Below are 25,765 nucleotides of genomic sequence, written 5' to 3'. Positions count from 1 at the left end.
TGGTGGAATTGTTGCTTGTGGGTAGTAGAGCATTCGTACATAAATAGATGCGATACTTTCAAAGTTAAAGAGGTGTAAAATGCATTCTTTAAGTTGTCTGTAAAGATTCAGGTCTTCGCCAAATTCGGTTTTCTTCCCTGTCTTATTGACTGTATTTTAAATGCACAATTTTGCATAAACTTTAAGAATAAAAATCACGAACAAATGAGCAGAAAAAAGATACAGCTTTTTTAGAATATTATGATGCGCGATTACTTTTTCTGGTAGTTTTTTAGAGATTGATATTTTAGAAAAACCTGTTTTTGATAATAAATTTTGGACAGGCACCGAAATTTGTCATGAAAATTGATATATCTTTTTTTATTATGTTACCATGGCTAAAGATTTTCATGACAAAATAGAAAAGAATAACTATCTTTTTTATGGATCTCCATAATGTAAGGTTGTGAAAAAATATACACTTTTACAGAAACAAAATGCTAGATTTGCTTGTATTATTGTCTCAATATAGCTTTAATTTAAAGTTATCTGCAGTGGTATATCTATATAGTGGAACCAAATACCGTCTATCCAACAGTGAATAAAAAAATAGAACACTGCATGATATTAGCATATTAATGGAACGTATGAATTTTCTTTTTACTTATTTCACCAAACCATTCTTGTAATGTTTTGTTATCAACCGGTTTTTGATTCATGAAACATTACGAACATTGGGTGAAATTTGAAAACCAGCCTTTATAAATGTTCCATATGCATTAACGTTGTCATTTAAATTGAAGACGTGAGCGTACATTTCTTGGTGTAAAGTTTTGTTATGATTGAGAATCCGAGGTAAAATCCAATCACTTCCAGTTTAAAATGTGTTAGTGTTTTAAATTATATTACTTCAGTATTTGCACATGAATGGAATTAAAAACAATTATAAATACAGTAAAACCTGTTTTAACTTGAACCTCTTTTAACTTAGATATTGTTTCAATTAACCAAAGTTCAAAATGCATTTAAATTGATATTAAAGAACTTGACAATATGTGGTTCCTACAGGTACTGCATTATTTAGAGTTCGATTTAGACCGCTTTTGTTGTACCATAAAAGGATGTAGGTCAATTACTATGAACCTGTTACTGTTCTATAAATATATATAAGATTTAGAACTAGAGATAATTAAAATCTCATTTTTTTAAACGTATGTCAATGATTTTGAAATAAATGTTAATTAATTAAATAGTAACGCGAATATTTTTATTTTTATACCTGGTGCATCTGATGCATGTCTAATTGTTGGAAAATATAAAAGCAATGTGAGAGGCAGTATCTCTTTTCTGTGTAAAGATGATGGTTTGTCAAAAGCTGGAACGTTATCTGGAACGTTTATTGATACCGATGGGAAAAGCTATACTATAACCGGGTGATATTATATAAATAACATATAGCTAAGACGGTGATGGAGCAGTTTGTTGTCCCGATAAAATCGTTGTAACCCCGAGGCGAAGCCGAGGGCGACAATGTATTGTCCGTATGGACATTTTGAACATTCAGTACAAAATGTATAAATACTTTTATATTAAATCATGGTTCCTATAATGCATACCCAATAGCTCTTGCTTAATGTCAATGATACAAACAAATTAGTCAAATATTAGTTATTCAGAAAATATTTGTATCACATTGTCAAAGCCTCTTTTATCTTCATCCAAAATATTTCAGTTCCTAAATCATCGGTAGGATATTCAATATATGTTTCTGACTGGATCAGTTCTAGCATCTGAAGAGGCAAATCTTTTGCTGGTATTTTTTCTAACAAAATCATGAACAAAATGTTTTCTCCTTCTCTTGCATATATACTTTCCATTCTTGCCATGTTGAACTCATACATGCACCAATAGGACTTTAAAAAATTCTCCGACACCACAACTACAGTTTTATTGCTTTTATGAATTGCATTTGTAATATTTTCTGCAATGTCTTTTCCCGGTTGAAAATCGCGTATATGAAGACAGAGTTTGTAGCCATAACTGTTTTCAAGTTGTTCTGTCATCGCACCATGTACAAACGCTTGATCTTCATCTGCAAAGGATACAAATGCATCGTACAAGTAATCGCCCAAAGTACCATTCGGTAGTACGTTATAACCTCGATATTTTTGTCTTGTCATATAATATGCGTAACGTAACTTCCATCGAAACCTATAGACGATACCACTAGCAACAACTATCAAAAATACCAGCACACAAATGGATATTCCAACAATCAAATACCCGAAATTGGAACATTCTTTCAGGAGTATTTGATAAGTCTCTTTATTTAATTTCAATTGCTTTTTCGTTCCATCGTGTTTGGAACATTTGTAATGTCTTAAATCGTCGATGTTAACATAAGTCTCCATCCACTTGAGAAAGGCAATACTCTCACAATTACAAACAATGGGGTTACCCCTCATTTTGACTGTTAAATTTCCGTGATTATTGATGAAGTCGAGGACTTCCAGAATATTTGATGATAAGTATTGAATCTGATTATAAGACAAATCCAGCAGCGTAAGTTCGTGCATGTGTTCAAAAGCGAATGTGACATTAGACAACAGGTTGTTACTCAAATCGAGTGTTTCTATGGACGCTTGTGATTTGAAGAAATGCAATGGTATAAAACTTATTCTATTTTGACTGAGGTCCAAATGCTTCAATTTAGATAAACTTGCTAAAATTTTCCCTTCTTTATCTTCTGGTATAATAAAACCAAGAAGATTGTTGTTCAAAAGTAAAGTTTCAATGTTGATCATATCAATAAAGAAAAATTTGGACACGTTTGAACAGAAATTTTGAGAAAAGTCTACATGTTTCAATTTTCTTGTATTATAAACTGGTCCAATCCAAGGGGTAACTAGATTTTCACTAAAATCGATGTGTTCCAAGTTGTTTTCAAGCAGAGTACTGCTTGGCACAAAGAAGCGTAGAACCGATTTGTTGATGAACATTTTTTGTATATGTTTCGGCATAGGAATGAGCAGACTGGTTGCGTAGCCTTCATTCGTAAATAGAGCAGAAATCACGTGGCGTTTTAATATCGTACCGTCTTTGTAAATATGTGTTGCATAAAGATTGGAAATGTTAAACGTTTTGATTGTTAGATTGAGAGTTTCGAACAAATAAGGTGCGTACGAGAAAGAATTATCTGCAGCTGACAATCTTGACAGAGTAGGTGGCAGTTGTGTCAGACCTCCTGATTCCACAATCTGAATGCGATTACTTTCAATTTCTAACTCTTCTAATGAAGTGTTTTTGAGCAATTTTAATAAGTTTAGGGGAACGACAGTGTTAAGATGAAAGGTTTCATATATCTTGTTTATTTTTAGGATTTTGATTGATGTAAACTGGATGTCTTGTAAAATATTGGCAGCGCCATTGAAATGAAGAAATATGTTATGCGATATGTTTAGCGTCGTCAAATGTTTTAAATGGCCAATAATTCCTGTCTGTGTTTCCCTCAGTGGACATCCAGTAATCTCAATTGTTTCTAAACTAGGCGTATAGTTAAACACGTTAGATTTTAGCACCTCAATAGCACATATCCCTGTAAAATTTGATATTCTTATTGACTTCAAATTTGTCAAATTATGGAGTTTCTCACCTAAACTTTCATCGTCAACACCATCTATAATTAATGCTTCAAGATTTGAAAGATCTGAAAGTGTTGGATAGGTTTGTCCTGCAGTATAAAATCCTATATTGTTCTCTATATTCAATGCCCTGAGATTAATTAATGGTCGAAAACTATTACGACCAAAAGCATTATCTTTATATCGAATTATGTTTCCATTAAGTTTCAAGGATCGGAGCTTGTCAAGCCCATTGAATGATCCATTTTGTACAATTGAAATGTTATTGTACGAAAGATCCAAATCATGCAAATGTGTGCAGCTTTGAAAAATATTTTCTGGAATTGATGAAATCATATTATTGCTAAGATTTATTGAGAAAATGTCGCTACTTATTCTGGGAATATGATCGATTTTTTTTCTAGAACAATCGGCGACAATTGTTCTGTCAACATTTTTGCATAAACATCTTTCATCGAATGTACATCTTTCATCAGATATGTTTGAAGTGCTTTCTTCCTTGTCCATGGTTTTGGTGAATAACAGCCTTATGTTACTTAAGTAAGCGTTACAATGATATGTAAGAACAACGAGCAGAACAAATATTCTATATATGTCGTGTAAATGTGCATACATTCTGAAATACAAAAAAGAAATACCAGTATTTACGATAAAAAAAAGATAGAATTATTGATACGGAGAAACTATCATGTAAGTACTTAACCGTCTAAGAATCAAGCAAAATGTGTATAAGGTGTGGCACATGAAGAAAAAAATACACGGACATTTTATTGCATGATCCAAGTATTTATACTTCATAACCTCAAGAAATTACTGTCAAAGTGTTAGAAAGGCTTGCCTTTTTAAGATATTGATAGGTCAAATTTAGTTGAAATGCATTATGGAAAAATGGCGGGAAATTTTCCCGCACTTTTTCCTTATATAAGCAGTCAAAAAATATCTACATCAACGATGCTTCAGGATAAATTTAAATAACTGTTCAGTTGTTTTCTAGATGTGTTGAATGTATTTGAGGCAAAAAAGACCAATTGAGAAAAATGATGTGCCACCCATTGCCTGATTCTCACACAGAATGGTTATTAAAATGTAAGCAGGTGTTTTTATCACAATAACAAAAATTGCTAAATTTAATCTAATGAATAAGCAATACGGTTTTTCTTATCACATATTTCTTAATACATATATGTTTTTATTTGAATACAACATAAATTCTTTGCCCATAGTAACCTAAAATTTAACTCATTCAAATGATTTCTCATAGAACTGTTTTGTGTGTAATAAATAGTACAATGTAGATGCAACCCTAACCCTAATTAATAAATTTTTAAAAGCATTCTGACCAGTTGATTTGAAACAAGACGTTGTGGAATTCCATCGTGGCTTTGAAAAGCCCTTTATGAGAAAATTAACAATGCGATATATTCTTTATGTTTATTTAAGTGTATTTTAAAAAAAAGCAGATATAAAAATATTATAATTTTTACTAATTAAATGGAATTAAGTATTATACAGATTTGTTCCAATAATAACATACCTTCTTCAATGGCTTCACGATAAACCACTTATGAAATTTCAAATGTACTCTGGAAACTATTCATTTCATTAAATCAATACAACCAACCTTAATTTAGCTTGTTTTCCCTCTTTTCGAATTTTTTATGAAAGCCTTATCAGATTATAAGTTTCCTTTTGGAAGTTTCCTTAAACAGTTCCGGTTTAATAAATCATGATGAAATTAAACGCAAATTTAAAATCAATAATTTCTACATTTAGCAACACTGAATTCTACTTTAAAGTGTACGCTTGGATGTTTGAGCAGACTTTTCCACATCAACCTGCTTTGCAATTTTACAAGGAACAAACGAAATTATTAATTTTCAACTGTTTAAAATATCATTATGAATAAATTTTTAAACACATTCATTACACGTTCCGTAATGTAAATGTTCATTTCAGAAGGTGAATAAAGGAATATAGCAAGGCGTGCCATATTTGCAATATTCGACAATTTGTACCATCGAAATCAAGGAGTGGTGACAAAATGTTTCAGATCATATTTGTGAAACGATTTATTATTTATTGGAAATGTAATGAAAACAAGCACTTTCCTTTCCAACATTTTAGATAAATTCACCATATCTAGTAATGTACAAATCATGTAGTGACTATTTCAAATAGAGAAGACTTCCTTGAGGTAAAATGAGATTATATAATGCATGGGCCTTATATATTTCTTTTACATTTTGCCTGATTCTTCCAGGCAAAAAAACTGTTTAACAGACTCAGACGAGTTTTACTTCACTTCTACCCAGTCCTTTTATAGACACAAATTGTATTTTTTTTTAAATTACAGTGAACAGATGGAATGGACTAAATGACAAAGATCAGATCAATACCATAATCCACTGCCGTTCTCGGGAAGACCCTCATAGTTTCCAATATTCGTTTGTCTTCCAGAGAAGAAGAACAAAAAGAATTAAACGGGACTTAAATTACTTCATTAAGTGTAAGTATTTGTAAGAATCATTTATGTAAGCACTTATAGTGCATTCTCTCAGTTACGTGTGACATTTCTATGTCAATACAATGCATTAATCAACAGCTGATCTTTTTTTATTTAAAAATGTCTAAACTGGCTGACTGGTTAAGTGTATGTTATTTTGTATTTAAGTACAACAGTACATAATGTTATAAAAATGTGTACTTTACATGAATGGGGAAAACTTGAATTTTATGGTATATGGGGGATAAGGAATGGGTAAAGGGGATGAGATGTTGTATGGAGGGATGGGGTTTTTGAATGGGGAGGATGGTGAAGTTAGTTTTTAAAGTATTTATTGATGTAAAAAAATGTTTTTAAATTTAATTAAAAATAACAGTTCAAATACTGAAGAATTTAAAAATATAAAATTTGATTTAATGATATCTAAGATTGATGAGAAATATGCAACGGGGATTCTATGGGGGATAGGAATTTTTATATGAGGAATGGAGATTTTTTAATATTAAAATTTTTCAAAATTAATTGTCGATATTTTTCATTCGGAAAGTCATCACGCATGCTTTTTCAGTCCGCCTCCACTTTGATATCTTTTAAGAGAAAGGATGCTTAATTCTGTTGCAAAATGAATAAAATAATAAATCGGGTTTTTTTAAGTAAGTGTTAGCTTCATTTAAATTCCTTACGAATATTAAAACCGTTATCTTAACAATATGACTGGTCCAAGGTCTAGTTATTGGGGTTGAGTTCGGAAGAGTAATCAAGGGAACCAAGGTTATAGCGGTAATCAAACTAATGTAATCCAGGGACAAAGACCAGACATGGGAAACAGACATACACAACAAAGAACATAAATTTCTAGCGCGATACAAAAAATCTGCGTAGTTTCAGCAAGCTCTGGCATAACGTATGAGTTGTGATATGAACACTCCATACGCAGGTGCTGAAGGGATGTTGCCGCATATGAAAGGAATGTTGACAATTCTGAATGAAATGTCATCACGTTTGTCGTAAAGTTTGGTCAATAGTTTTCCTTTACCATCGATTTATAAGTGTAGGTCAAGATATGAGGCTGACTTCACAGTGTCTGTTCTATACTTTATCTCAAGTTCTTTTGGGTAAATGCGATGTATCAAATCCCCGAGATTAGGATTGTTTAAAGATAATACGTCATATATATAGCGGAAACTGAGATTGAAGGATCTAGCCAAACGATATTCTTTCTTTCTGATCAGATCAGCTATAGAGTCAGCCTCATAAGAGTGAAGGAATAGGTCAGCAAGTAAAGGAGCACAATTTGGTCCCATTGGAATGCCGACCGTTTGTTGAAAAACACGTCCACCACACTGGACAAATATGTTGTCAATTAAAAATATCAGCATTTTGTAAACATCTTCCTCTGTATATTTGGAAGATGATTTGGAATTATTTCTTACAAAGTATGAGGAATCTCTACCAAGAACTATATATTTGTATCTAGGTGTCCCATCTTTTTGAGAAAAACAACGATGTATAATGTTTTTAAGTCGGGCTTTTAACTGAAGTACGCATTTTATTTGTGTAAGGTCGATCATTTTTTTCTGTAATCTCAAAATCAAATGCAGAGTTTACAGTATGGAAAAACTAAGTACCTTTCCAGAGCACTTAAGTTGAACTGCATTGTTGTTGGGTCAGTGCTGCTTGTCTAAATGTGTAATTTTACTTCACATTTTATTTCCTTTTTTTCTTGTCTTTTTTAGTCTATGTTTTCTTGAATGTTTTTGCCTATAGATTTTTCTCCTTGATAGGTTTTAGCCAGGGGCAAATTCATGTTACTCGTTTGGGTTGAAATTACCGGACGTAATGAACCGGAGGGGGGATACGCGTTATAAAATATTATTTAAGCTACCATTCCTATTGGAAATGCCTGTATCAAGACAGGACCATTGCTTTGGTTTCTAATATTCCGTATTTAATCTACATTCCCATTTGTTAAACGGACAATCCATTTGACCTTTTCTTTTGGATTATTGCAAAGATTTTATAGTTTCGGTAATTTTGTGTAAACCCTTCATCGCAATTTTCAGCGGCACTTCGGTATTTTCTATTTACCTATCTCTGTTGTTTTGCTTCTATTTTGTACCCCGGAACTAAGAACTTAAGACTTTTTGTTTATAGCATGATTCATTGAATTTAAATGTTGGTATGTAAGAAAATAGGATGATTAATTGGAAATATGACCACGAGTGCCGAAAAACGCATAAATTTAACTGAATTTATCAATCATGCTTTTATTACTTTGTATGTATGATTTTAGTTACTCTATGTTCTTTGTTGTATATGTCTATTTTCCATGTCTGGTCTTTGTCCCTGAAATTCATTCTTTTGATTACCGCTATAACCTTGGTTCCCTTGATTATTCAATCATATAGATTTCCTCTATTATTCGTTGCAATTTTCACCATAGATTGTCAGTTTTGTGTAAAGCGGATTGGTATTCGTGTCGGGACGTTTAGAGATATTTTGGCAGAAGGAAGTCCGAGAGTGAAATTACAGAAATTTTTAACAATGTGAAATACATGTATGAAATGTTTCACACGGGAAGTATTCGGTAAATCAGTGCTATGTATATTATGATATTTCCTTGTGCAATCTCCGTCATGCTTCCTGTTATCTGATAATTTTCCAAATAAAAATAACAATCAAGTAAATATTCAAAATACAAACTTCAAACAAATACTGCATTGCTTGTTCGCCATGATTCTAATTATTTCCTCTGTACATCTAATTCGTTATAAGGGGTATTTTGTCTTGTTTTCTAATTTACTAAAAAAATGATCCAAGCATATAAAAACACTGTCCTGAAAATGTTATAATTAAAAATATTCTGACCAATGAATTACCATTTAACAGAAAAAAAATAGTAACAATTAGGTAGTTATGTACATATATATGAAATCGCAGTACACACAAATTGTAAAAGTAAAACAAAATAAAGCATACATTCATATAGATGTATTTTAAAGTGCACAACAGTTGTGCCTTTAATGTGAAAAAAGAACAGACTTTGGTACATAAAACAAACTTTTGTTCAATTATTGTCTCTTTCAAATACGGCCTTCCCGATTTTACTGTTCTGCCAGTTGTTCTGTGGTTCAGTTCTGTTTGTCATGATCCAAAAAGTGGTAATGGAGTCGGAAGGTTCAAAGTACATTCCAGTTAGGCTAGCTACAGATGTGTCCATTGGGTAAGCTGCGGTAAAGCCGAGATAACAGTCTGAGTCCACTTGCGTATACCGCCCCCTCATTGGAAAGTCTCCATCAGATGATTGCCATGTACCTATTACTGTACCAACCGTTGGATCGTTGTAATCGTCAGGCTGACAGTCGAGTAGCTACATGTGGTGAATACCATTTTCCCTTAATTACACATTTTTTGTTGATTCGACATCCTTACTCAAACCCCTCTCTACTTCTTTTTCTTTTTGGATCTCTAGCAACCTCTTAAGCAAACCTTGTTCTTCGTGGTTACCTAGACACATATTACAATGTTTTTTATCAATTCAGAAATTATTTTCTTATCATAACTTAACTTATACAAAACTACCAGCTAAGTTTATGTAACAAAAATTGTATTGCATATATCATATTGTGACTCAATAAATAGCTACAGTACGAGGAACTTATTAATATGTACAGTATAGTTTTAATTTACGTGATGATGAATTATGGCATACATGTATAGGTTAATAATGTGCAAGTCCATATAAAACTCAGACACGACCAAAGGAAAAATTGTTCATGGAGAAAGAAAAATCCACCAAACAAATGATGCTTTTCATTTTAGCTATGCTGTACTTTCACATAACAATAATCATTTCTGCATTCAGAGCTGCACTTTTTAGAAAATCATACGTTCATCTCCCAAATAAATTCAACCAGAAAAAAACCAAATCGAGAATGACAACTCTTGTTAAGCGCCAATTGCATGTACAATCTATATATCTTATATCTAAAAAGCGCAAAAACCAAATGAAAAACTAAGGCTGGTTATGTGATCAGTAACTGTTTCTGAACAAGAAACAAAACTGAATTCGGTTAATTTTTTACATGCATGAATAACCTACTCTCTGATCTTTTAGAAAGACTGCTACTTAAACAGATTAATTCGAATGTTAAAGAGTGAAAATAGTCACAATTTTTGAATCAAATTCGTACCTTTCAACCACCGTTATTTCGATTGTGAACTAAGCTTCATTCAACTGTTTACTACCATATTATATTTATTCTTATTCAAATTGGTAGTTTAAGTTTCATAAATCGTGTCTGATCTATGTTAATAGTGAAAACACTTAAATTGTAGCTTCACTAAGAGAAAAATTGAATTGCTGCAATTTTGATTGAACAAATTTAAAGTGATTGTCTGGTACATGAAAGGGCTCGTTATGCGTCGTTTATAAAAGCATACCTTACACTTTTAAATTTTGTTTAAAAGAGCTAATTTATTTTTTTTTTATTTTTAATTTTTTTTTATTGTTATAATTATTATAATTTTTTTTTGCATAAAATCATTATCTCTGTAATCAAGGGAACCAAGGTTATAGCGGTAACCATAGAATGTAATCCAGGGACAAAGGCCAGTCATGGAAAACGGACATACACAACAAAGAACATAAAGTAACTAAACTGATACATACAAAGTAACAAAAGCATGAATGATAAATTCCGTACACTCGTTAAAACTATGCGTTTCTCGGCACTCGTGCTCATATTTTGGTTACTCGCTCTTTCCAATTAATCATCCAATTATCATACATATCAACATTTAAATTCAATGAATCATGCTATTAATGGGCAACTCGATCTCCACTAAAAACATGGAGCATGGACCAGGTGCACCGGTAGGGTTAACGTACTCTGCTTTTCTAGAAACACCCGGCGAATTGCTCATAAATAGTCAATTCCGAGCTAGACGAATGAGAAAAGGAAAACTATGACACGTTGAACAAATCAGTTTTCATGGCGCAGTTGGATACACCGTAACGATCCACGAGTTCATGATGACGACTATAAAACTTTTGTAGTGATTACTTCAATCTTGTAGCAACATAATCGTGTTTCAGAAGCCTATTTGTTAGAATTCTACCGCGATACAACAATTCTGCGTAGTTTCGACAAGCTCTGGCATTACGTAGCATTGTAACCCAAATGTTAATTTCTTTGGATAAAGTTTTTTTCCTTTACTCATAATAGATATTTTGGAGTGGAAAAGTGGTAGAAAGAAATAAAAAATATATGATAAAAACTGCAATTAAAGTCATTCCATTCCTTAAATATGAAGTGAGGAAAGCTATCGTTTGGAAAGGTACGGATCAATGAACTTTATGAAAATTTTAATTTTTCTGTTGGAGTACTTTTACAATGTATCTAAGAATAAAGATATAGATTGTTTTGGGGTTTGGTTTCTTTTTAAAGCAAAATCAAACCATAGAAACCATTTTTTTTCTTTCTCACATATAAGTTTTATATCAATGTATAACTAACCTTTGCTATGACTTGGGTAAGCAGTAGATACCATTACAATCAAGGAAATTACGCAGGCAACTTTTGATAGCATTTTCACTTCTAACCTCCTTACTGAAACGATAAAAAATATGTGTAAATACTTTTTACACGGTAACAGCATAAGAATTATTTTTGTCATATGCAACTCGCCTGGTGATATATATTACGATTTTATTTAAATGTGTGAGTAAATTTGTAGAAGTTTAAACTTACATGAAAGTAATTTACATCTACTCGTAAACGCACGTTACAGTATTCATGAAGACAGCTGGACGACTCTTACTAGTTTCACCTGATACCAATGTTGCATCTCTCTCTCTCTCTCTCTCTCTCTCTCTCTCTCTCTCTCTCTCTCTCTCTCTTATCGCTAATGATGTCAAAAGATGATTGACGTGGATTTCAAAATTTAAGGCATTCTCGATCATGTGTATTTTCTGTTATCCTATCCATATTTAATCATTTCAAAAAGACACGATGCATCACATATAAAGTCATTTAGTTACTAGAAAAATTTGTTTAGTATGATATATATTAGAAAATTAGTGGTAGAAATTTTCTATTGTTTTTTTTTTCTTTCAGTCTCCTTGTGAATTACAATGTTAAGGAAGGCAACGAAGTGCCTGTACCGTTAGGCTTGTGATTTTGAAGGTTTTGCTTATTCTATTTGTTTTTACCATTTTTCTTTTATTTTTAGTTGTTTTTATCAAATTAAAGGTTATGACAGCCAAAACTATTGTCACAATATCAGTACAAAAAGATTTTTAAATGCTAAGTTACTTGAAAGACGCCCGGAAATGCTACAAACTTACGTCTGGATTTGCGAAACTTCAATGAAAATGCAACCCTATAAAAGAAAGCATATCATTCATATGTAAACCTACCTTTTTGTCTTGATGTTGTGATCAAGGGCTCCCCTAACTGAAGGCAGGATTGCTTTAAATAGTCAAGATTTCGCCGACACATTTTCCGAACAAAGCTTGTTCGGTTCATGTCTTTTAAAAACTATTTATTGGTCCATTATTAGCCAATTTAAAGTCTGTGAAGCTATTTCAAGCAAATATGCATAGGTATCTGGAAGTAAAGTGATTACTGGCTGTCTCCAAATGTAAATATCAATTCATGTAGACACATATCATGTGTTTCTTGAGCTAGAATGTAAATAAGCCATCCAAATTTTCGTTTAGTACTTAAATGCATAAAATTGATTTGAATAAAACAACCAGTCAGTCTATCAATTTATCAATAATATACAAAAAGTAGGTGTAAAAGTGCAAAAGCCATTTTGGTACTATGAATAACATCTGTAATTTTTACATGTCATTTGTAGTGTTTTTGTTTGTTTGTTTTTTTAATGAGTTCATCCTTTTATTCTATATTGTGTCATTTGTTGTTTTTGTTTTTGTTTTTGTTTTTGTTTTTTTGTTTTTTTGGTTTTTTTTTTGTTTTTTTTCCTCCTTTTACCGCATTGATTATGATTTAAATAAACTTGATATTTAAAGGATTGGTACTTACTCGTCCAAATTTGTTTGTGGTTAAAATCAACCCACATATCATTTTTCTTTCGTTTAAGATAAGGTTGTGGTAAAAATGGATCCGAAATCCTTTTATATCAGAGACATGGGTATAATTTTCTAAATCCTATTAGTTTATTGCATACATTATAAAAACACATTCTTCATTTTTATTTGCAGTTTAAGAGGCTGTCAATGTAAAAAATCAGGCAGATCCTTTAATATGGGTGGCGCAGGGTAAATTTTATCCTACTGAATGTTTTACTGCAATGTAATATACATCACATGTATGTCGAATAGAACCAGGTTTGTCTTAAATCGACAATGAATGGCTCTGAAAATGCATTTAAACTTCCCTAACAAAGCAACCAAATTTTGCTCAAATGAAAGAATTATCTCCCTTTCTTCGATGAATTTGAAGTTAATCAAAAACCAATATTCAACTTTGAGAAAGGATGCATTTTTGATACGAAATGGATGATTTTCTTTAAAACAAAATTTGCCATGTTCCACCCACTGCCTGGTTTTTTTCCATCGAGAGCCTCTTAAATGTAAGATAGTCGTATTCTTGCTATTTTAAGTACATAACAAATTAAATATTTAAATTTACGTTTTGTCAGTTATATCATCTGTTTTTATTTCTATTGGTATTTATTTTGTTTCTCTGTTTGTTTGTTTGCTTATTGTTTGTTTGAGTTTTTTTTAATGTATTTTGTTGCTTTTTTGTTTTTGTTTTGTTTTTATTTCGTTTTTTTTTGTTTTTGTTTTGTTTTGTTTCTTTTATTTCGTTTTATTTGTTTTTGTTTTTGTTTTGTTTTGTTTTTTGTCTGGTTTTGTTTTTTTTTTTTTTGTTTTGTTTTGTTTTCTAGGGGCTTCATTGATATCATTATTATCATATTTTATTTGGTATTTTTATGCTTATTTGTTTATTTTGCTTTTGTTCGGTTTTGAAACCACAGTTTGTCATACAAATGTCGTAAACTTCTATAATAGATTAGATAACAATCGGAACTAAACGGCCATTTGCGCAACACTAAATGCTCTAATGCAGAAAGGAGAATTTCTTCTTGAAAAATTGACGGAATTATAGTAATACGCGACTCAGAGTAGTTCTGCTCCCCTCGTGGCCTTAAAGATTTGGTTAGATATCACTAGAAATAAAGAACAATAACTCTGTCAAGAATTTTGGCGCGATGCGAGGAGCTAGTAAAATATGAATGGTAAAAATTGCAACCTGTAAAACTATTTTTTTTTTATCATTCTCCAACTTAATCTAAAGCTTTAGTCTGACCTATTATGGGAAAAAGCTTTTCTAATTGGTTAATTAGAGTGAGTGGATATTTGCGGTCCAAATAAAAACAAAACTATGATGCCAATCAGATGAAGCCGCAAACAAAATTGCATATCTTTCCTATGCAGGATGCTGCGAATTTTACAACAAATATAAATGAAACCTTATATAAAAGCAAAACAAGCTCATTCTGGCAATCAATATGTAAAATTCAATATCTTCAAACTGCATATTAAAATCAAAACATTCCCCTGTTGGGTTGCGCATAAGTTCATGAGATACAAAATCGATCAATCCGTGGTAAGCAAGAAGTTGTTGTATCACCAAGCCATCAAACGTGCAAGCAACACGTACAGCTTGAATTTCAATGACAGGTTTTGTTCAACGACATTGATGGTACAGACGTTTTTAGGTACAGACAGCAATTAAAACTAGAGGCCATAAGGCAGTGCATAAAATTAGACCTTCATAACTGCTACAATGATTCCATGAAGAATGTCAAGTTAGCATTTTGTTGTCAAAGAAGCCAAATTTTTATCGTACGCAGATGGAGAACAAAACAGAACGAGTGAAAAAAGCGAAGAAATTATGCCACAGTAGGCGGAAATCATTGTTTCAAAGGGCACAAAAAAGACCAAAAGGCACAGATTTCCTTCTAATAAACTGATTTGGGTTATCTGCATTGGGGCAGTTAGTTTGAAAAAAACTCATCAGTCACAAAATGACATACTTGAAAAACTTTTATGACGAAAAACTGATGGAAGTTCAGAAAGTCAACAAACACTGTGATGAAAATCTTTCGAAATTTTACTATGAAGAAATGAGAAAGGAAAGGATCAGTGAAGACAAAACTAAAGAGTATGAAAAGACCAAAGATAGGAAAGGAGACGGCAGCAATTGTGAATAAAAACCAACCAAAAGAGAAGAAGTTAAAAGTGACCAATATTTTGCAATCTGTCCAGGTTGATAATATCTTTGTGTCAAATGAAATTGGAGATAAAGTACAATTACTAGAACTGAATAATTAATTTTAGAATAAAGCAGTCAATTTTATTCCTGGAGTTTCCATTGATTCCAAAATAGGAACAATATTAGGGGAAGTCCATAATATACCTAAACTAAAACAAGTCAATACATTTATGACTGATTTTAATGGTGTTAATAACACTGTTAACTGTAATGAAAGTGAAAGAGTTTTTCAAGTAGCCCAAGCAAGAAACTACAGAAAGTGAGCTTTTTTATGACTTTATAACAGTTTTTAAAGGAGGAAAATATCTTTGTTTGGGGACATGGCTGTGATGGGGAAATGGTGATGTATTACCATGTGGCACTCAGCTGGGGTTTATACATAAGGAGGGGACCTTGAAACTATTTAAAACATTTTTTCACTAGGTTATCTATTGTAATGTTTAATCACATCGTTATCCTGAGAGTTCGTTTTAGTTTTTATTAAAGTTCAGATCCCATTTCTGGAGAAGTAAGATTTATTTTATTTTCTACCAGAAGTGAACCATTTGATAAATGAATATACAAGCAGGTTTTTAGGCTACTAAGCTACGATATACATATAGTGTGGATAGGTTTAAAGTTCTGGACAATCAGTCGCAATGTAGCTGGTTCATCTAGTACAAGTACCATTGAAAATGATGCATAATCCATATTGATATGCACTTGTAAACAAACTTAAACAATAACTTTATGAAAATTAAACTTATAAATGATAAGATACATGTATGACGTGTTTTGTTGCTTAGATACCCTAAAATTTGAAACAACTGAGCTTCATAAGTATCACCTGGCCCGTTTTACCAGGAAGTTTCTATCTGATGTTCCATGATGAAGTACGGACGAGGCTTGTGGTGTTCTATAGTATTTTTCCTGTTTTTGGTCCATTCCTCTGTACAGTGGTCTGATTGCGGTAGGTTTATGTTTATTTTTAATTTATTATTATTTTTTTTTTTTGTTTTTTTTTAATGTATTGCTGTGTTTGTTTGTTTGGTTTTTTTTTAAGATTTTGTTTTCGTTATTTACTTTTTTAATGTCTAGAAATTTATCGTTTGTTATTTTTTTTTTTAGTGGGATAAAAAAGCAGCGTGAACGGGATTTATTGTTCACGGTAATAAAAGGATTTCGAATTATTAATAGATAGCAGTGATTCACCCAATGTTCCCGGTGTACAAATTTTCGATACACTGTTAAATAAATTCTGTCATTTCACTCTCGGGTTTTCTTCCGCCGAAAACGTCACAACATAAATATCAATCCGCCATTCACAAAATTTGAAATTAATTTTGAAGATAGCAAAGAAAAATGGAGGAAATCTATATAATAAACAGGATAATCAATTGGTTATGGCAAATAACCAAAATATGATCACTCATGCCATGAACGCAGTAAGCTTTAACTTGTAATCATACTTTGGTTATTTACTTCCTTGTGTACCTGATTTACAACAGGTGGGAACATGTCCGTGTGACTGAAATTAATTCACTAACCGAGTATTTGACAACACATATGAGATGATTTGTGTTATGACTGTGCAACATGTCCGTTGCCTGTTTCTTCTCTGTAAAATCGTTATGTTTTGTGTTTTTTTTTCTTTTTTTTTTCTTTTTTTAAGTATATTTTTTCAATATACGTAGAGCGTTAAAATATTGCTTGCGATGTTGATCTAATAAACAAACAAGATTCACATAATTTATAATTCATCGAATGTTCTCTTCGAAATATATCATTATCATTAAATTGCTATCTTTCAATCAATATATAGTTTTGTTCTCTTCAATATACCAAAACGACATGCATGAACATTTGTACGTACAGATGAATAGGGCAATTTGACAATTTTGCGTTGTGTTGACCAGTCGTGATTGGATAAACTCCGAATCAAATGAACCACAGTACATGAGTACTTTGATTTTGGAGAGAGAGAGAGAGAGAGAGAGAGAGAGAGAGAGGTATAATTTATAACAATAGTGATTTTAAGAATATGTCATTACAGGAAGAGATGCTACTATTCATTTCAACAACTTCAATATCCAGTCCGCTAAGGGTAATGTGAGTGTTAGTTTCAATGGAACTTTAAGCAACGGACTGCATGGTCCACCACAAGTAAGGGTGAATGTTGAGAAAAACGAAATGGGACCATGGACTCAAGTACCTTGCATCAACAAAATAGGCTCTTGGTAAGTCTTCAATCACTTTTGATAATTGACATTGACAGTGAGGGAACCACAGGCTTGCAAAAGGGGATGTGAGCTATAATGTAATATAAGGAAAATTTTGGTATATGGTGAATATTGGTCAAAGAGGCAACAGCCCCACTGGGATTAAAAAAGGCTAGCTCAAGGCCACTCATGGGTCTTCAATGTACAATGAAGAAACCCTCACCCTACAGTGTAGGCTGCAGATGGCTCCAAAACAACATTTTACAAAGGTACAGCAAAAAAAATTCTTCTATATACTTCAGCAACTTTAAGTAAACTGAAAGTGGAAACGAAACAATACATACAGTGTCCGGGAAATTCATGAGTTGGGACAGGCGCAAAAAATGCGACGGGATTAAAGTACTTTGGAGTGATCACAACCCTCCCACTTTAAAAACTGGCCGCTGTGGAAATAAATATAACATAATCAAACACACTTAAAATCAGTTCAAAAAGGTCAGAAACCGTTTTGAAAACATAAATAAAAAAACTGATTATACGTTACATGAATGCACAAAGAACTACTATTAGTTAACTGACATGCCAGCTCCAAACCAGGTTAAACCTAAAAAAATTATGTCCTCTTCGTATGTAATATTAACCCTAATTCTTCCCATACGGGGTTTAGAACCACGGTACATCATGTCATACATAATACGGACACTTTATCGTAGTCCTCGAGAGAAAATCTTTAATCGATATTAACAAATATGCATGATTATTTATCAAATTATGATATTTCTTTATTTTGACTACTTGTCATGCTTTAAGACACAAAACACGCAATACTTTAACCAAAACTTAAATTGTATAATGGAACCTAAGCCACCCGCCCTTCCTGCCTACGATTAAAGACGGATTAAATTGTAATCATACTCCCATTTGCAACGTTCCACATATTAATACATGGAATGGGTTATTTATGATTATGGGGACCTGGGAGACCCATTTCATATACTCCTACACCACTAAATGGAATTTGATAAAACTTTCAAAGTATCTATAATACATGTTCCATCCATCGTCGGAAAACCATGGCTGATTTCGATGCGTACCTTTCAGAGAAATGTACGCATCGGAATCAGCCGTGGGTTTCCGACGATTGTTCCCATCATGCACCTCCTATTTTAGATTTTTATCTAAATCAGTTGCAGTTCAGAAGGTATACATGTTATCAAAAGGGGGGAGTAATGATATCATGTTCGTGATCATTGCTCAATTGTTTTTTTTATAATTTTAGGTGTGTAATCAGTAGGTAAGACAAAACCGATACTGGACATAGAAATTTCTTGAAATTTCAATACCTTGCCGGATGTTTATACATAATAATTATAAACCGCGACATTTTCTCAGCAGTTTATTTGCGCTATTATCGCGGCTGCATTGTTAGTGCAAAAATAAACTGGCGTGAATTATTTATAAAAGGTAAATACGCCGTAATTGGATAAAATGTGCCAATGTCGAAAATTTCAACTTTTTCTGCTTTGCAAAAATTGCTTCAAATTTTTTTTTTATGCATCGACTAGTCCTCATAACAAATATAATTAACAGATGTTTGTATGTTTTGTTTCTGTTTTTGATTTTGTGTTATCCATCATGATTGAGGTCAACATCATATAAAATTTTTAAACTTTGATACATAAGTAGCCTTTCGCGGGATTCGGAACTTCCCCTTTTTGTTGTTTATTTGAGTCAAGTTTAACGTTGAGTATAAAAGACCACATAAAGCAAGTCATAGGCACCTTTGGTCTTTTTACAAATCTGGATCGGAATTCCCCTTTCATAACTTCTGGATTCCTTTTGAAAATGCTGTTTAAAAAATGCTGATCTTGAATAATTAACCAACCAGGAACTTTCTGTACATGTAGCCTCTTACATGTATAGGTCGATTGATTGATTAAAGTAAAACATGTGGCAAAACATTGTATGTTAAGAATTTCTTTCAAATTTGGCTTAAATCAGTCAAGTAATTTTAAGTTCAAATTAATAACGTTAAGCGAAACGATAAAAAAAAATAAAGGACGACGGACGCGAGATGTGATCAGATGGCGCATTTGGATCTTTAGTCTAAGGGAGCTTCATAACACCAAATTTAGGTTTCACTGATAACCATGTGGTCGAAGGATTTCATCTTTTGTTTTTCTTTCACAGCAACTACACGGACATGTGTGATTTTGTCAAGACATTTTTCAATCGGAACTCCTGTCCAGCTGTGTTAAAAGGTTGTAATGGGCATAGTCTTTACGACCCAATTACCTTTTACTTCGATAAAACGACTTTCAACCTTGGAACAGCGGCCGAAGGAGCAAAGAATTTTTTGACAGTAAGTAAAAGAAAGGAAGGATATAATGCGTACAGATCTTCGCACGATTAAGAAATTACAAAGGTTACGCAAACATACACTTGTGCTCACAGCTCCCGTGAATCAAACACGCGTCATAGGCAATATGTTACCAAGAAACCATAAAAATGACAGGTACATTGGCGGATCCAGAGAGGGGTTCCGGTGGTTGCCCCCCACTTTTTCTTTGGAAAATTTGTCATTTATATGTGCAAAATTGACAACAAATGGCAAATAATGTCCTTTTTTTGTAGAAACCCCCGGCTTGCACCCCTGTTTTTCAAGGTGTATAGATCCGCCCTTGAGGAACGTGTGTACACGATGCCCCGTGTGTTGTCCCTTTAGGGGAGGAATTGTTTAATTTTTGCTTTATTCTGGCATAAATATTATTAGTGACAATGAAGGGGAAACACTGATAGACAGATATTAGCTGGTCGACTGATATATTATAGGGAGTTATTCTTCGTCATTGTTGCTAATATTTATGCCTGAGTAAAGCAAATACACAAAATTTTCTCCAGTAGACTCTTCCCCTATAGGGGCATCATATGGGAAACCCTGTACACACTTACATGATAAAAATCTGCACATTTATAGCAAGGATACAAATACATGTAATAGCAAACCAATCTCGCTGTAGAGAATTGAAAAGCCTTTGAAAACACAAATCATTTGGGATTTTTTTTCTTAGTTTCATTTGCAACTATTAGATGCTTTACTTTATAGACATTTTTTTCGGCTATTTTATGATATTTTTTACAAAGAAAGCACTCAAGAATTTAACAAAGTTTCAAAGGGAGAGCTTTCATAAGCACTACATAACGTAACTAGGTGGATCTAGGCTTTTAGGTTAGTGGGCGTAAATAGAATTAAATGCCGTTCAAAACGAGGCAAGAAAATTGGAGAGAGGTTGTGTAGAGAAAATATTTCATGCAAGAAAAATGCATTAAACGCCCTTCCTTGAATCCGCGCCGGAATAGTACATGTGTATATCTGATCGCTGTAAGCTATCGTTTTATTCATTTTAAATGAACATTTTAAGCTGCAAATTTAAACACAATTATGAAACCATCAGGTGCTATCCACCACTACATAATACGGAACTGTAAGGACGTATGCATAATATTTACTTGTGTTTACACAATGCTGAATAAAGAATGCGCTTGAATATTGATTGAACTACAAATGTTTATTGCTTTCATGGAATTTTCCGATGTTTAACCCTCCCCCTCCCCCCATTTGGTTTCGCTTATGAAAAGAACATGCTTATCCCAGAATCGCACAGAATAACAGGCTTTTATTTTAATACATGAAGTGTCAATATATCGAGCACGTGTAGTGGTTTGAAAATCAATAAAAGAAGAGAAGGAATACGTGGATGAGAAGGACTGGTTTTAGAGTATGGGTCCGTCTAAAAATCAAGCAGGGGCGGTTCATAATAACGACTCGCGTAAAGAATGGGTCCGTCTAAAAATCAGGCAGGGGAGGTTCATTATAACGACTCGCGTAAAGTATGGGTCCGTCTAAAAATCAGGTAGGGGAGGTTCATAATAACGACTGGCGATAATCAAACTGATCAAACACATTTGTTACGTCATAAAAACAACTCTTCATTTGTTCGTTTCCTTGGATCTTCTATATATCGTGAGATATTTTTTTTATTGGTTAAATCGTGAACATTCTTGCGGGAAATTTCCCTGTATTTTTCTATAGTAGAACGCAACCAAACTTTAAGTCTTACATTTAATACATGCAGTGACCATTTTTTTCATTTGCACTTTTCTTGTCGAATAGAGTTTCCATGATATCTAATTATTAATCATTTATTAATCACTTATTATATTAAGCATCTGTCTGGTTTTAAGGCAGATCGAGCTGTACATAAACTGTGAAAAAATGGCGTGAAGTAGTTTGTTTATTTCGGTAGAATTCAATTTAACTGTTTCGTCCAATTTCATTACTTGCAAAACCTAGGATACAAACGTTATTGTTGTGACTTTCTGAAAACTCCTAGATTGTAAAAAAAAGTGTAATAACAAAAAAAATCGGCAAATCACGTGCACCTTATTAATTTTCTCGTGTGGACATGTACTGTACGTACTAAAACATCAAATTCAGTTCGTTTTTTTTATCAAGATGTTTATTTTGTCTTTATCTGAGTGTATTCATGTTTTGTATCCATTCTGTTTGTTGTAGGGTATTGCACTAAGAGTTACAAGTGTTTTTTGCTCTTGTTTTTGTTTGTTTGTTTGTTTTTTTTTTTTTTGGGGGGGGGGAGGTCGCGGGGGGGAGGGTCAGGGTACATGTACTGTACTAAGAGTTACACGTTCTATTCTCATTTCTATTTTTGTCAGTGTATCGCACTAAGAGTGTTACACAATATATTTTCCTGGGTAAATTTGACTAAGTACGTTCTGTTTTTTTTTTCTATTTTCTTAAGATACTGCACTTAAGAGTTACACGTTGTGTGTTTTTTTTTTGCAGGGCACTACACTAAGAGTTACACGTTATATTTTTTCAGGTCACTGCAATAAGAGTTACACGTTGTATTTTTCAGGGCACTTACACTAAGAGTTACACGTGGTATTTTTCAGGGCGCTGTACTAAGAGTTACACGTTGTATATCTTAGGGCACCGCATTAAGAGTTACACGTTGTATTTTTCAGGGCACTGCACTAAGAGTCCAGGTTGAAATGATAGAGCAGGACAAAATAATTGGGTGCCTAGCTTTCTTCACAACACTGGAACTTCCATGCACAGGGTTCATGTGTACCTAAGCATCGAATAACATTTAAATGGAGATAAAAAATATAATGGACACAACAGGATTTTAAACTTATCGTACAGTCTACCTTCTTTTCAAAAACATTATGCAATTTCTAGCCAATTAACTCTATTCAATTGTTCCTAAATACATGTACATGCCATGAAGATTACACCCGTTGTCGATTTCACAATCAACCGTAATCAACTTCAAAATATTATTTCTATCATGACGTCATAACTTACGAATAAGTTGGGTTTTTTTTTAAATCGAATGCTGCTTGACTCTTAATGTGAATTGATCAATATTTGTTTTAATGTAGTGCAAGTTACCATCTCCTCAATTAAATGTAACATGGTATATATGTATTGTCTATGTAATAGTTTTTTAACTCTCTAAACTGGTACATTATTTTCAATGATAAAAAAGTCCTTCATTTTCAGTAGTTTGTATTAAAGTCCGTAACATAAACAACGCCTTTTTGTGAATCCTTGTTCGTCTTCGATCCTTTATAAATGAATGCTCCAACGTAAAGTTTAATTTCGTTAAGTAATGCCAAGCTCCAGGGCTTCTCGATTCCACACGACTTCGTATCGATATAATATTCGAGTAGACCGTTATTATCAATAACATGTAAAAGGTCATTGCCATTGTCGCAAATGACAGTTTTACCAACCTGGGTACATACTAGATCAGTCGGATTAAAAGTATTCAGTGTATTGTTTTGAATTGGGTTGTATGTAAAATATACGGAATTTTCTTGAGCTAATGACACGATTCGGCCATTACTTGGCGATATGGAATCGATTATCAACAGACATTTTGAAAATTTGCTGATTGTCAATCTGTTTGGAATTCTTAATTCTGTCGGAGAACCGTTCCCGATGGTTGTTTTTATCTCTCCTTTCGATGACATCTTAACTACTGTGCCGATAATGTCTTCGTAGTCTTCCGAAGACTTTCGGGAATTACAGTCTATCAATCCAACATAAATTGACTCTTGACCTAGCACATTACTCACATGAATTGATACTGGCTGAAGAGGTTTGAATTCCTTTACAAGACTAAGTTTTCCAGACGGATGCTCTCGCTTACGAACTTTGCAGTGATCGATGCCCGTAACGAAAAGGTCACCGCACATGCTTAAACAAAAGCCAACAACGTTGGTCATGACAGGGGACCCAAAGGGTTCCGTTCGGTGCAACACAAATTGATGTAACTGACGATAAACTTGTATGAAGAGGTTTTAAATCTTGTGATTTCGTAAGCTGGAATGTTCTAACAATTTGATCGCCTTCTGGTATATCTGGCAAGCACATAATTTCCTGATCAGTAGGATTATTTATTGGAACATTTGAATCGACTATTCCCTCCACAAGACTGAGAGATCCAAACTCATGGTGGATATCATCAACACTAAGTTGACCCGGATGAAACTGTACTCGTCCATGATTTGGAAGAGCATTTACCGTTGGGCCGTTGATATACAGGTTTGATGACGTAATCAGCGTAATTACTTCATTAGTGTTTGTTGGTGTCGACATTTTCCTCAAAAGTTCTCTTTTGTCTCTTAGCTCTCTAAGTTGGTCTCCAGATGTACTCCGAATTGAAGCATACTTCTCTCCCCTGTCTTGAGCAAACCTGGAGAGTTCTCCCATGTGATGGTCAAGTGCTCTATCGACAGCTTGTTTCAGCGAACTTGCTCTCTTTTGTAGCTCAGATTTCGTATGACTGATATCGACATCAGAATCACGAGAATTGGGTGGTATACTCTCCAGTAGTGGTATGTAAACTGTGTCTAATTCGTTCAGCGCCGTTTTAGCTTCTCTTTTCTTTTTGTCTAATAAAGTCTTAAGGTCTTGGAATGTGTGACCGTTGTGATTATCTGTAACGCAATTAGCACAGGTACATTCATTGCAAGTTTCACAAAACATAGAGCATACAAAATTGTGGTGGGGACAGTCCAAATTCAATGCAGAATTTTCTAGAATTTCTTCATTGATATCTCTGACTGAGACAACTTGATGGTTCCTCGTAGCCTTGCTTCGTTTATGAATTTTCTTGCAGTCATCGCAAAATAACTCAGCACATTGAACGCATTTCCACTTAATACTGCTCCTATCGCAAAGCTGGCACAGTGTGACTGTCTGTGCAAGTAATCTGGGAGACCTAGGGCTAGCTTGAGGTGGATCTTTAAAAAACCTCAGCATTTTTTCCTGCTCCAATGAAGAAGTGCGATTTTTTCTCGGGTAGTTCTTTCCGAATGCTTAAGTTGGGCGATTCTTCAATGTCCGCTTACTGGAAGGCACTAACACACTACAGATTTTGGGTATGCTCTTTTATTCTTTCTAATTGTTCCTTTACTTGACACATAATTTCTAGTAAGTTCAGTATTAATTTAAATGACATTGACACGATATTCATATATTCAGTCTAACGTTGATTCAAATAAGCGCTGGCCATTGTTCCAACGAAATTTCGTTTACAAGTCCATTTTGTTTATGTCAACAATTGATCTAGTTTACTTTCACACAAATATGAAGGAGCACGTAGAACAAATGCGGGGTATAGAATATCATATCAAATTCCATTAGTATACGTGGTCCGTTAGAAAAATAAATGTAGAAATGCGACTTTAAATGGTTCATTTAAAAAGATTAAATACCATAATCTCCCTAAGTGTAATTTTGTTGTAAGAATCAGGCAAAATGGAAACATGTCAAAGCCCCGTAGATCTGACAATATTATGATTTCACTTAATGATGTGCAAGTTTCTCACTGAAAATGGCCAGTTACCACTTTGAAATCTGACTAAGAAAACAGCAATTACAATCTAACCATATAAGTAGTGTGGTATTCTTTTTAATAAATGGTGGTAAGTGTTTGAACGTTCGCTGATGTATTCGCTTTTCAAGATTAATGTGTCAATATCAACTACCTAGTATATTCTGACTTAGTAACCTCATACAGGACACCCTGTTATGTGATA

The 25,765-nt window shown here is 33.3% G+C and overlaps 2 protein-coding genes and 1 pseudogene across 3 annotated transcripts; 1 reads left to right on the top strand and 2 right to left on the bottom strand.

Moving 5' to 3' along the window:
- Positions 1-1,224: 1,224 nt before the first annotated feature.
- LOC148613824 (toll-like receptor 4) lies at positions 1,225-5,270 on the bottom strand. Its single transcript, XM_088587468.1, has 2 exons — positions 5,155-5,270; positions 1,225-4,236 (listed from the first exon to the last, which is right to left on the bottom strand). Exon 2 carries the CDS (start codon positions 4,233-4,235, stop codon positions 1,668-1,670), a length of 2,568 nt encoding a protein of 855 aa, XP_088443594.1. The 5' UTR covers position 4,236; positions 5,155-5,270; the 3' UTR covers positions 1,225-1,667.
- Positions 5,271-16,224: 10,954 nt separating this feature from the next.
- LOC148613823 (ganglioside GM2 activator-like) lies at positions 16,225-23,136 on the top strand. Of its 2 annotated transcripts, none has more exons than XM_088587467.1 (4): positions 16,225-16,383; positions 17,467-17,650; positions 19,823-19,994; positions 22,679-23,136. In XM_088587467.1, the coding sequence occupies exons 1-4, from the start codon at positions 16,299-16,301 to the stop codon at positions 22,787-22,789; spliced, it is 552 nt and encodes a 183-aa protein (XP_088443593.1). In that variant the 5' UTR covers positions 16,225-16,298; the 3' UTR covers positions 22,790-23,136. The 2 variants fall into 2 exon arrangements, with proteins under 2 accessions (XP_088443593.1, XP_088443592.1); XM_088587466.1 differs by having other exon boundaries at positions 22,643-23,136.
- Positions 22,864-25,408, bottom strand: LOC148613822 (uncharacterized; annotated as a pseudogene).
- Between the last annotated feature and the right edge of the window lie 357 nt (positions 25,409-25,765).

This window comes from Perna viridis, chromosome 6, assembly GCF_037379345.1.
Source record: "Perna viridis isolate PV_CMFRI_1.1 ecotype Kerala chromosome 6, ASM3737934v1, whole genome shotgun sequence".
Taxonomy (NCBI): domain Eukaryota; kingdom Metazoa; phylum Mollusca; class Bivalvia; order Mytilida; family Mytilidae; genus Perna; species Perna viridis.
Note: the sequence above shows the minus strand (reverse complement) of the source record. Positions and strands in the feature narration are given on the sequence as shown.